Raw genomic sequence first — 13,313 nt, forward strand, 5'->3', positions numbered from 1 at the left:
ATACCTGCAAGATACTTAATCTAATTACATTTACTTGCTGGTTATTTATATAGTGGTAGCAGGAGAAAAAAATTGCTATTTTTTTCCAAAACAATAGAAGGTAGGGAGAGGAGAAAAATACAAGTGTATTTTGAAAAAGGTAGAGTAGTATATAGAATGTAACTGGAGCAACAGGAGATTTTCATAAGTGATATCTAGATGAATGGGAAGATTAAAGTGAGGAATGTGAAGATAACAACAAAAAAGATGAGTGAGTGAGGGAGGGAGAATTTGAGCAAAACCTACTTGAAATGTTTAGGTTACCTTTAAAAATCCAAGTTAGGCTAGGCACAGTGGCTCACGCCTATAATCCCAGCACTTTGAGAGGCCGAGGTGGGCAGATCACCCGAGGTCAGGAGTTTGAGACCAGCCTGGCCACCCTGGTGAAACCCCATCTCTACTAAAAAAAAAAAAAATACAAAAATCAGCTAGGCATGGTGGTGCATACCTGTGGTCTCAGCTGTTTGGGAGGCTGAGGCAGGAGAATTGGTTGAACCCAGAGGGGCAGAGGTTGCAGTGAGCCGAGATCACACCACTGTACTCCAGCCTAGATAACAGAGCAAGATTCTGTCTCAAAAAAAAAAAGAAAAAAAAAAAAAGTCCAAGTTAAAAGATAGAAATATTAAATAAGTTGCAACACAACTTCTCACTAATTATATTAAATTTTATATTGGCCGGGCACAGTGGTTTATGCCTGTACTCTCAGCACTTTGGGAGGCCAAGATGGACGGATCACAAGGTTAGGAGATCGAGACTATCCACAGGGTTTCACCTACTAAAATACAAAAAAATTAGCCAGGCGTGGTGGCGCACGCCTGTAGTCCCAGCTACTTAGGAGGCTGAGGCAGGAGAATCGCTTGAACCCAGGCTGCAGAGGTTGCAGTGAGCAGAGATCATGCCACTGCACTCCAGCTGGGCAACAGAGCAAGACTCTATCTCAAAAAAAAAAATTATATCTACCAGTAAATAGAGCTCTTTATGATAAATATGCAAATGTTATTTAATTGCATAGATCATTGTACATTTCTTTTCCAGGGAAATTATGAGGCTCTATTTCTTAAATAAGTTATGTTTGTTATCTTAGGCTTATATGTATTTGACAGGATCTAAAGAAAATATTTTTATAAAAATTAGAGAATTATGGCTGGGCACAGTGGCTCACACCTGTATTCCCAGCACTTTGGGAGGCTGAGGCGGGCAGATCATAAGGTCAGGAGTTTGAGAACAGCTTGATCAGCATGGTGAAACCCCATCTCTACTAAAAATACAAAAATTAGCTGGGCATGGTGGTGTGTGCCTGTAATCCTAGCTCCTTGGTAGGCTGAGAAAGGAGAATCGCTTGAACCTGGAAGGCAGAGGTTGTAATGAGCCAAGATAGCGTAGCTGCACTCCAGCCTGGGCAACAGAGCAAGACTCTGTCTCATGGGCCGGGCATGGTGGCTCACACCTGTAATCCAAGCACTTTGGAGGCCAAGGCAGGCGGATCACTTGAGGTTGGGAGTTCAAGACCAGCCTGACCAACATGGTGAAAAAAATTAAAAATAAATAAATAAATAAAAGACTCTGTCTCATAAAAATAAAAAAATTAGAGAATTACTACTCAAAAATTAAGAAATTTTAACATTCCATACAGTTTGTTCTATTTAAAGCATTGGCCTTTAAACATGGTATATATGGAGCAAAGCATATATTAATGAATTTGAGTAGCTGGATTCCAGAGAATGTGAGGCAGCTATAAAAGTAAACATTTCTGTTCTTCCTTTATTTCTGTAGATTGTTTGTGACAGAAAATTGGCAAGGAAGGTATTACTTTTCTTGTTTTTACTGAGAGTAACTGATTCACCTAGAATCAAATTGTTCCAGAGTCAAGTTGGATAGAATTCTTGCTAAAAAGTACTGGTCTTTCCTCTGCTACTGATGCATGGAGTAAAAGCCTTATAATGAAAAGATAGATTAAATTCTGCTTCACTCCAGCCAGGGTAACAGCTGATTCAGCTCCAGCTCAGAACAGTGACATTAATGACTGCTGAGTAATTTACAGCTGTGAGGGGGTGGACTGCTACTTTGGACAGTTTTCACTTTTTTGCATCCTTTTTTTATTTTTCCATTTCAAGCAGCAAGTATTTATATACTGATGTCTTACACTACTCCCTGCAGAAGGAGAATACTTAATCTAGAAAGATTAGAGTGTTGCCCTACATGCCTACTTTGGAAGAATCTTTTTGATCCCTATAAGATAGCAAAAGTGAAATGAAAGGTTTTCTTTTGGTGGACATAATTGGTTATTCTGATTTTTTATTTTTTCAAAAGATTACCTAGTAATCTCTCCATTCGACTGCTGTGATTCAGACTGATCTACTATTATTCTAAACTATTTAGAAATCCTTTATTTAACCAAAATCACTCAGTGTGATCTGCACCACAGAGAATCTCTATGGGGCATATTGTGTTTATCCATACATCAAAGCAGGAAATGAGCGTGCTGAATAAGGCCTGCTGTCACTACCTTAAAGTCCTCACTGAAGTGCCTTTTGTCTTTCCTCTTGGTTGTTTCCAAAAACAGACTTAAAAAATCCTTAAAGTTATTTTCATGTTTACATTATCCTTAACAGAATGTTTGCTAAGTGACCTTGGATATCTCACTTGGTACAAATTTAGTTTGATAGATACAGCTTTTGTCCAGATAACCTAAAACCAATTTGAGGGCTAAGTGTGATGGCTCATGCCTGTAATGCCAGTGCTTTGGGAGGCCAAGGCAGGAGAATCACTTTAGGCCAGGAGTTTGAGAACCAGCCTGGGCAATATAGTGAGACACTATTTCTACAAAAAATTTAAAAATTAGCTGGGCATGGTGGCATGCACCCCTGTAGTCTCAGCTACTTGGTAGGCTGAGGTAGGAGAATCACTTGAGCCCAGGAGTTTAAGGTTACAGTGAGCTATGTGTTACAGCCTGGGCAACAGAGTGAAACCCTGTCTCAAACAGTGATAAAAACAACAACCCAAAAAAACAATTTGAAATGTCACAGTTTAAAAATTATTATAATTATTATTTTGAGAAAGAGGGTGTCACTCTGTTACCCAGGAGGGCTTGTGGCATGATCACAGCTCACTGAAGCCTCTACCTCCCAGGCTCAAACAATCCTCGCAACTCAGCCTCATGAGTAGCTGGGACTACAGGCATGCACCACCATGCTCGGCTAATTTTTGTATTTTTTGTAGAGACAGGGTCTTGTCACGTTACCCAGGCTGGTCTTGAACTCCTGGGCTCAAGTGATCCTCCTGCCTTGGCCTCCTAAAGTGCTGGGTTTACAGTCATGAGCCTCTAAGCCTAGCCTACTGTAAAAATTAAAAACAAGAAGGGAAAATGATCACTAATACAGAGGAAATTAAAGAATGATAAAAAGTTTTTGTAAGTAAATTTGAAAACCTGGATGTTTTCTAGAAAAAATAAATTAATTAACAAAAAAGAAAGAGGTTGAGAAAATTATCCAGGAACTGTCCCCCAAAAGGCCATGGAGGCGGTGACTCCATGTGAACATTTTCAGGTGATCAAAGAAAGGTAGATAATTCGAATGCTTTTTATTTTTTTTAATTATATATTTGTTATTTTTTGAAATAGAATCTTTCTCTGTCACCTACACTGGAGTGCAGTGGCACGATCTGGGCTTACTGCAGCCTCTGTCTCCCGGGTTCAAGCAATTCTTTTGCCTAGGCCTCCTGAGTAGCTGGGATTACAGGTGTGCACCACCACACCCAGGTAATTTTTGTATTTTTAGTAGAGACAGGTTTTGTTATGTTGGCCAGGCTAATCTCGAACTCCTGACCTCAAGTGATCCACCCAACCTGTGCCTCCCAGAGGATTACAGGCATGAGCCACTGTGCCTGGTCCCAATCCTTTTTAAAATGAATGCTCCAGTTGCACGGAAAAAGAAGGAAAATTTGCATAACATAACACTGATACCAAAATCTACCCAAGACTAAAAAAGGAAATGAGAGACCAGTCTTAGCGATCAACATAAAAAAATTTAAGTAGGCCGGGTGTGGTGGATCACGCCTGTTAATCCCAGCACTTTGGGTGGCCAAGGTGGGCAGATCACCTGAAATCAGGAGTTCCAGACCAGTCTGGCCAACATGGTAAAACCCCATCTCAACTAAAAATACAAAAATTTGCTGGGCGTGGTGGCGGGCGCCTGTAATTCCAGCTACTCAAGAGGCTGTGGCAGGAGAATTGCTTGAACCCAGGAGGCAGAGGTTGCAGTGAGCTGAGATCATACCATTGCACTGCAGCCTGGGCAACAGAGCAAGACTCCATCTCAAAAAACAAACAAACAAACATCTTAAGTAAAATATTTGAATATTGAGTACAGCAGTTAATTCATTCAGTGAATGTTTTATTGAGGACCTACTATAGATGTTTATTATACTGGGGAAACAACAGTGAATAAAAAACATCAAGAACAAAATATTGGGAAGTATGTAGCAGAACTTATCTATTAATAGGGCAAAAGAAAAATAATCTCTAAAGATGCCAAAAGAAACATCTGATAAAACTTAATATTCCTAATTTCTAAAATATTCTTTGTAAAGTAGGCCTAGATGGATATATCTTGGATGTCAAGGTTATGCTTAATGTATATTCTAGAATTTGTCAATTGTACATGACTACAAACACAGCTTCAGTTATCTTCAGCAAAACAGAATGTATGGACTGTCTTCCAGAATAAGGGATACACGAGTAGATTCAAGGCTTCAAACGAGCTCAACAGGATCTGGCATTCCTCCAACTCTCAGCTGTACTTTCTTTCATTTTGATTTCATTTTCACACTCCATGAGGTAGCAGTATGACTTGCTAGGAACCCAGGTCTTCATCTGTCCACATTCAAGTTGGGCAGGAAAACAAGAGTAGATTTTCTCAGCTGTTATTACATAAGCCACAGGATTTACTCTAATTGGCCCAACTTGGATGGTTTCCCATTCCTGAACCTAATCACTGTGGCCAAAGGAGTGGGATTCTCTACCTGGCTAAACCTGAATCACAAGGTCTCAGAGAGAAAGAAGGAAATGTTACTGGAAGAAAGAGCAATGTTTGCTAGTTTTAAAAAACAATTAACTGGTGGCCTATGCCTGTAATCTCAGCACTTTGAAAGGCCAAGGCGGGTGGATCCCTTGAGGTCAGGAGTTCAAGACCAATCTGGCCAAAATGGCGAAATTCTGTCTCTACTAAAAATACAAAAATTAGCCAGATGTAGTGGTATGCCCTTGTAATCCCAGCTACTTGGGAGGCTGAGGTATGAGAATCCCTTGAACCTGGGAGGTGGAGGTTTCAGTGAAACAAGATTGCACCACTGCACTCCAATTTGGGCTACAGAGCAAGACTCCATCTCAAAAAAAAAAAAAAAAAATAAGAAAAAAATAATTACAACAAAACAAAATCTGATTCAAAATAGCAAATAAATAACCAGGAATAAATTAAGAAATATGAGGGATTTATATTAAAACTCTATCGAGCAACATAAGGATTCTCTGCATATTTAATATTTTAATGGTTATTTAATTTATATAACAGTTTTCATATTTATTTTTCAACAAGCATGTAATGAGGCCTTGCTATCTGCTAGGTACTACGCAATGGCTTGTCAAGGGCAATTAAAACAGTCTCTAAGGCCGGGCGTGGTGGCTCAAGCCTGTAATCCCAGCACTGTGGGAGGCCGAGGCGGGTGGATCACGAGGTCAAGAGATCGAGACCATCCTGGTCAGCATGGTGAAACCCCGTCTCTACTAAAAATACAAAAAATTAGCTGGGCATGGTGGCGCGTGCCTGTAATCCCAGCGACTCAGGAGGCTGCGGCAGGAGAATTGCCTGAACCCGGGAGGCGGAGGTTGCGGTGAGCCGAGATCGTGCCATTGCACTCCAGACTGGGTAACAAGAGCGAAACTCCGTCTCAAAAAAAAAAAAAAAAACAGTCTCTATCTGCAGTCCAATTTGGAGATGAAGAACATGGACTTTGGAGTCAGACAGACCTAGGATTAAGAATGATTTTGCCTATTTGTGAAATATTCTAGAGGCACAGAATGTAGCAAATACTCAATACATTTTTCTTTTTTAGTTTTTTTTTTTTTTTAGAGATGAGGTTTCACCATGTTGGTCAGGCTGGTCTTGAACTCCTAACTTTGTGATCTACCCACCTCGGCCTCCGAAAGTGCTGGGATTACAGGCATGAGCCACCGTGCCCAGCCTAACAAATGTTTTCTATTATTGCCAAAAGTGGTTAAGAGCTTTAATAAACAGTATGAACAAAGTATAATGGGAACACATGGGAAGGGGCAACTGGGAGTGGTATGAACAGATCTAATGATTTACCAAATGTTAGTGGAAACTGGTATTACTTCCTCTAACCAATTTAATCTGTCTGTACCAGCTCTGTCCAATAGACAGTGCAGTGATGGAAATGCTCCCTATCTGTGTTGCCGAATGTGGTAGCCACTAGCCACATGTGGTTATTGAGCAACTGAAATATAGCTAATCTGGCCAGGCACAGTGGCTCACGCCTGTAATCCCAACACTTTGAGAGGCTGAGGCGGGTGGATCATGATGAGGTCAAGAGATTGAGACCATCCTGGCCAACATGGTGAAAAACCCCGTCTCTGCTAAAATACAAAAAAAAAAAAAATGGCCGGGCGCAGTGGCGCATGCCTGTAATTCCAGCACTTTTGAAGGCCGTGGTGGGAGGATTGCCTGAGGTCAGGAGTTCAAGACCAGCCTGGTCAACACGGTGAAATCTCATCTCTACTAAAAATGGAAAAAAATAGCCAGGCATGGTGGCGGGCGCCTGTAATCCCAGCTACTCTGGAGGCTGAGGCTGGAGAATCACTTGAACCCAGGAGATGGAGGTTGCAGTAAGCCCAGATTGCACTACTGCACTCCAGCCTGGGTAACAAGAGTGAAATTCCGTCTCAAAAAATAATAATAAATTAAAAAATAAAAAATATATTGAATTGTTTTAATTTTCCAGGGCAATATATATATATATGTAAATTAGCCTGTTGTGGTGGTACGTGCCTGTAGTCCCAGCTACCTAGGAGGCTGAGGCAGGGGGATCACTTGAACCTGAGCAGTGGAAGTTGCAGTGAGCCGAGATTGTGCCACTGCACTCCATCCTGGGCAAGAGAGTAAGACTGTCTCAAAGAAAAAGAAAAAGAAATATAACTAATATGACCAAAAAACTGATTTTAAATTTTATTTAATTTTAACTTACTTTTTTAGATGGGGGGTCTTGCTATGTTGGCCAGGCTGGAGTGCAGTGGTGACTATTCACAGGCACAGTCATATCATACTACAGCCTCAAACTCCTGAGCTCAAGCAATCCTCCCATTTCAGCCTCCTAAGTAGCTGGGGCTGCAGGCACAGCCCACTGATTAATTTAAATGCACCCTACTGATTGATTTAAATAACCACATGTAGTTAATAGCTACTGTACTGGACAATGCAGATCTATATAATAAGAGTTATATAAAAACCAAAGAATGGTATAATAGTTTATATTATTATTTGGTAACTATCCTGATAGTTAATATGTTGTTTCACCCTACCCCACTCTCCCTGAAAGTTTCTGAATTCACTTGATTGTTTAGTAGTCTTCTGTTATGGCTGTGTCAGATGAGGACACGTCCATCCCAGGGTCTGCATTTGGAGGCTTGTACTGCTGCAGAGACAAGATAGGTTGCAGTGGTACAAGCAGGTAATTGCTGGCTGGAAGAAATAGTGTCTGGCAGCTAGTGCTTAAATGAAAATTGAAGTTGCTCAAAACAATCAAAATGTTGGATTGTCTGTTGGCCTTAATTTTCTTCTTGTATATACCTCCATAGGCGTTTTTGCTCTTGGTCTTTTCTCTTTTAAATTTACCCTTGATTTTCAGTTATATAAAAATGCTAACAGTGGGGATAGGCATAGTAGCTCATGCCTGTAATCCCAGTACTTTGGGAGGCTGAGGTGGGAGGATCACTTGAGGCCAGGAGTTTGAGATGAGCCTGAGCAATATAGTGAGACCCCATATCTACAAAAAAAAAAAATTCTTTTTTTTTATATCTATTTTTCTTTTTCCTTGCAGATTCGTCAGGAAAAAAATATTTTCTTTTGATTAGCCATGGGTGGTGGCATGTACCTGTGATCTCAGCTACTTGAGAGGCTAAAACAGAATGATTACTTGACCCCAGGAATTTTAGGCCGCAGTGAGCTGTGATTGCATCACTCCACACCAGCCTGGGCAACAGAGAGAGACCCTCTTATTAAAAAAATAAAAATAAATAAAAATAAATTGGCCAGGCACGGTGGCTCATGCCTGTAATCCCAGCACTTTGGGAGGCTGAGGCAGGCGGATCACAAGATCAGGAGTTCAAGACCAGCCAGTTCGAAACCAGCCTGGCCAACATGGTGAAACCCTGTCTCTACAAAAAGTACAAAAAATCAGCTGGGCGTGGTGGCAGGCGCCTATAATCCCAGCTACTTGGGAGGCTGAGGCAGGAGAATTGCTTGAACCTGGGAGGTGGGATTGCAGTGAGCCGAGATTACGCCACTGCGCTCCAGTCTGGGTGACAGAGCAAGACTTCTGTTTTGTGGGGAAAAGAAAATTAAAGGAGACAAAGCCACGGTATGGGATTTACCACCCTATGCTATGCTAATGAGGAAAAAAAGGAAATGAGGAAAAACTTCAGGTCAACTTTTTGAATATAGTCATTTTAAAAATAATTTTGAATAAGGAAAGAGGTAAATGTAGTCACAGATTAAGGCAAAGACAGGACTGAGAAGTTGGGAGTCCACGTCCCGGGCTGTTCTACAACATATAGTCTCTCTCTTCTTTGGGATTTGTTTTCTAGATTGGAGGAGGCCTGTGTAGCCATTGCCATCTGGCACTTATTTTCTCAGGCTGTCAAGCTATATCTGATTTAGTTAAGTAAAAAGAAAATTTAAGTTCAATTTTTCTTTTTTTTTTTTTTTTTTTTTTTTTTTTTTACCTGAGATGTAGGAGAAATTTCTAAAATACTGGCCTGAGAAAACCTAATCTCTCTTTGGTATTTCAGTAGCTCAGCCTAAGTGGAGGACACCTTGAATGGAGGGTTCAATGATAGGAAATACAATCTCTTCAGTACCATTCAGTGTTGGCTTAAAAGGCTTACACATCTGTCCATCTACTGAGGGTACATGTCTGCCTCAGAAGTCAGCTTGCCAATTCTAGCCAATAGATGAAGTAGTGGACACAGGTGAAGCAGTAGGCTTAGGTTCAGGAGTTGTGTTGGTATTGCTTCTCTGATTGCTCTCTCCCTTTTTCTATCTAAGGTCACACGAATAGACAAGAGTTTAGGTACCTTTTTCCTTAGAGTAATATAAAAGTTTTAACTCATTTGCTAACCTATTGGCTAAACTATTTAAACTATTGCCTAAAACTTTAATAAGCAAATACATTAAACAGAAAAGACAGGCTGAGCATGGTGGCTCATGCCTGTAATCCCAGCACTTTGGGATGCCAAGATGGGTGGATCACCTGAGGTCAGGAATTCGAGACCAGCCTGGCCAACATGGTGAAACTCCGTCTCTACTAAAAATACAAAAAATTAGCCGGGCGTAGTGGCAGGTACCTGTGATCCAGCTACTCAGGAGGCTGAGGCAGGAGAATCACTTGAACCCAGGAGGCAGAGGTTGCAGTGAGCCAAGATCACACTATTGCACTCCAGCCTGGGCAACAAGAGTGAAACTCTGTCTTTTTTTTTTTTTTTTTTTTTTGAGACGGAGTTTCACTCATGTTACCCCGGCTGGAGTGCAACGGCGCGATCTCGGCTCACCGCAACCTCCGCCTCCTGGGTTCAGGCGATTCTCCTGCCTCAGCCTCCTGAGTAGCTGGGATTACAGGCACCCACCACCATGCCCGGCTAATTTTTTGTATTTTTAGTAGAGACGGGGTTTCACCATGTTGACCAGGATGGTCTCGATCTCTTGACCTCGTGATCCACCTGCCTCGGCCTCCCAAAGTGCTGGGATTACAGGCTTGAGCCACCGCGCCCGGCCTGAAACTCTGTCTTAATTTAAAAAAAAAAATACACACGCGCACACACACAAATACATAATTAAGTTACAAATGATGATCATTTATAGGAGAAAAAAGGGTATCGGATATAAAGGAAGAAGTCAGGAAGAAAGAGAATGAAGACAAATGGTAAGCAAGGTAAACCCTTCTTATTTCTGTAGTTTGTGAGCTGTTTTCATAGGCCTTCCATATCCCAATGAACACTGTGTATGTCCAGCTAATTGGACTATGGAAGCAGCGTTAATCACTACTTATTTTTCTAAGCATGGCTCTCCAGGTGATAACCATAGCAGACAACCAAAAAGAAACTGGTGCTGGGAACTAGGGAACAGTGTGGCAAGAGCACTTCTTCGGCTGGAAGTCAAGCCAGGAATAGGTCCAGCCCTGGCCAAAGGTTTTCTCCTCATAACAAGAATATTCAGTGGCAGCTGCAGGCTGATGATTTTCTACTAGATAGGTTATGATTTTCTCTCTTCGAAGCAACATTTCATTTTTCTTGAGAAGGATGAATTTCTTCTATTAAGGAGGAACTTGATTAAGGTGACCTACTTCTGTCTTTACCAAGCAGAGAAGTGAAAAGCAGTTTTACAAGGCTCTTCATTGGGGGTTTCTGTGTTTCTTTCACAGAGATTGAGACAGTGAAATTGGCCCGTTCTGTCTTCAGTAAACTACACGAGATTTGCTGCAGCTGGGTGAAAGACTTCCCCCTCCGCAGGAGACCCCAGCTTTATTATGAGACATCAATCCATGCCATCAAAAACATGCGCAGGAAAATGGAGGACAAACATGTCTGCATTCCTGACTTTAATATGCTCTTCAACCTAGAGGTAAAGGGCACTTCTGGAGAGTCAGTGAGATTTTAAAAACAAAACAAAACAAACACCTTCATGGTTCTGTTAGAAAAGGAGAATTTCTGATATATTTCTAATTGTATCTCTGGTGGATTAGAGTAGGGCCAAATGCAAAGTGGCACAAACTTGCAACAGAAAGGGAGCTATTTTATGTTCTTTGAATAGGTAATGCATTCACATGGTTCAAAATTGGGAAAATAAAAATGTCTTTCTTATCCTTCTCTCCCAGAGATACTCAGTTCCCTTCCATGAAGGCAAGGAAGTCAGTCTTTTGTATCACCTTCCAGAGCTATTCTATAAACATATAAGCAAAAAAGAAAATAATTAGGTTGGGCACGGTAGATCACGCCTGTAATCCAGCACTATGGGAGGCAGATGCAGCAGGATTGCTTGAGACCAGGAGTTTGAGACCAGCCTGGGTGACAGACATAGTGAGACTATCTCTTAAAAAAGAAAAAAGAAGGCCGGGCGCGGTGGCTCACACCTGTAATCCAAGCACTTTGGAGGCCAAGGCGGGCGGATGACCAACGTGGTGAAACCCCGTCTTAAAAAAAAAGAAAAAAGAAAATACTATTTAAAAAATTTGGGCCGGGCGCGGTGGCTCACGCCTGTAATCCCAGCACTTTGGGAGGCCGAGGCGGGTGGATCACTAGGTCAAGAGATCAAGACCATCCTGGTCAACATGGTGAAACCCCATCTCTACTAAAAATACAAAAATTAGCCGGGCATGGTGGCGCGTGCCTGTAATCCCAGCTACTCAGGAGGCTGAGGCAGGAGAATTGCCTGAACCCGGGAGGTGGAGGTTGCGGTGAGCCGAGATCGCGCCATTGCACTCCAGCCTGGGTAACGTGAGTGAAACTCCGTCTCAAAAAAAAAAAAAAAAAAAAAAAAAAAAAAAATTATCTCAATAAAGCTGTTTTGTAACAACAATAGCAGCAGCAGCTATTTCTATAGCATAATCAAATGGGGTATTAAGTTCTCATATTACTGTGATGCTGAAGCAACACAAACATAAAAGGAAAATTTAAGGCTGATGCAGTTTTTTTAATTCATGTGATTTTCTTTTTAAAATTTTGGTCTCTGAGATAGGAAAGTAGCTGGAATTATATTTCATGAATCTCTGTGTCTGACAAACTGGATCCATATGAGGCTTGGCAGCTTAATAACTATTTTCTTGTTATCTTTCTTTTCTTTTTCTATTAAATGTATTACGTTACTACAAACAGAAGTAGGTTTGTTTCCTTTGCCTGTCACTTGCCTCTTTTCTTACCTCAAGTCCAAAACTTAAAAATTACAATGTAGTAATTTATACAAAGCACAGTATTTCCTCTATTTGGCAGCAAAATTTAAATTTTAGTTGACTGTCAAGGTCAAATCAGCAATGATGGCAGGTTGGTAACTGGTGCTTATGTTATATGTTATGATAGGTCAGCTGATGTCTTGGTTTCCAGTACCATGGCCATGCAAATATAACACAGAAGGATTGTGAGATAATCCTTATGTCACTATACCTACTTGAAGATTATACTCATATTTGTGGACATTATTGTTGTTTGTTGACTTGGTTGGTTTTTATTTTGCCTCTTAATTTAAAAATCAGCCCAAGGTCTTAACTCAGAAAGAAGCACCTTGCTATAATGAAACACACTTTGAGAGTAATATGGGAACACATGTTTAGAACCTAATAAATTTTCACACTCTTTGATCTGGTCATTTCAGTTTTAATTCTTTATTATAAGAAAACAGAAATGCAGAAAAGCCTTAGACATGTTTTGTTTGACATAAATTTTTTTTACAACATTATTTATAATAAATTGAAAATGATCTAAATCACGAAAGGGAATGATAACTGTGATATGTTCATATAAGATGCGTATTTTAAGCCATTTAAAATAATATCTTCAAATACATCTTAATGAGATGAGGAAATGCCAATAATAAAAATGACAAAAAGTAGGATATAAAATGTTATGCATTCTGATCCTAATTTCATTTACATATATATATGTATATATAGATCTAGATATGGATATATATATATAGAGAGAGAAGACTGATTATCTGTGGATGGTGGAATTATTGGTGATATTTCCTTTGTCATTAGTCTAAATTATCACACGTTATTATAATAGGGAAAACATCAGTGAATGTTTTTAGTTCTTTTAAAAAGAAGCTATACTTTTTTTATTTTTTAAAGAAATAAAAAAATATTCTTCCTTTTGTTGCTTCTGGTGCTATTTTGAGTTGTTTAAAAATGAGTACTGCTTTAGCAGAGATAGAAATTCTACCTGTCAGGGTTATTCCTTTTTTTTTTTTTTTTTTTTTTTTTTTTTTTTTTTTTTT

The 13,313-nt window shown here is 40.2% G+C and overlaps 1 protein-coding gene across 2 annotated transcripts in view; it reads left to right on the forward strand.

Moving 5' to 3' along the window:
- The window catches only part of PPM1E (protein phosphatase, Mg2+/Mn2+ dependent 1E), a 33,839-nt gene that overhangs the window by 697 nt on the left and 19,829 nt on the right, over positions 1 to 13,313 (forward strand). Inside the window, exon 2 of one of the 2 annotated variants that reach the window (XM_032280679.1) lies at positions 10,747 to 10,946. The exons of the other annotated variant lie outside the window; for it this stretch is intronic. Within the exon in view, the coding sequence (XP_032136570.1) occupies positions 10,881 to 10,946 (66 nt within the window). The 5' untranslated portion in view covers positions 10,747 to 10,880. The remainder of the gene's footprint in view (positions 1 to 10,746; positions 10,947 to 13,313) is intronic. 2 annotated transcript variants of the gene reach the window in all.

The sequence above is a fragment of the Sapajus apella genome, unplaced genomic scaffold, assembly GCF_009761245.1.
Source record: "Sapajus apella isolate SASKATOON/1434 unplaced genomic scaffold, GSC_monkey_1.0 scaffold12, whole genome shotgun sequence".
Lineage (NCBI taxonomy): Eukaryota > Metazoa > Chordata > Mammalia > Primates > Cebidae > Sapajus > Sapajus apella.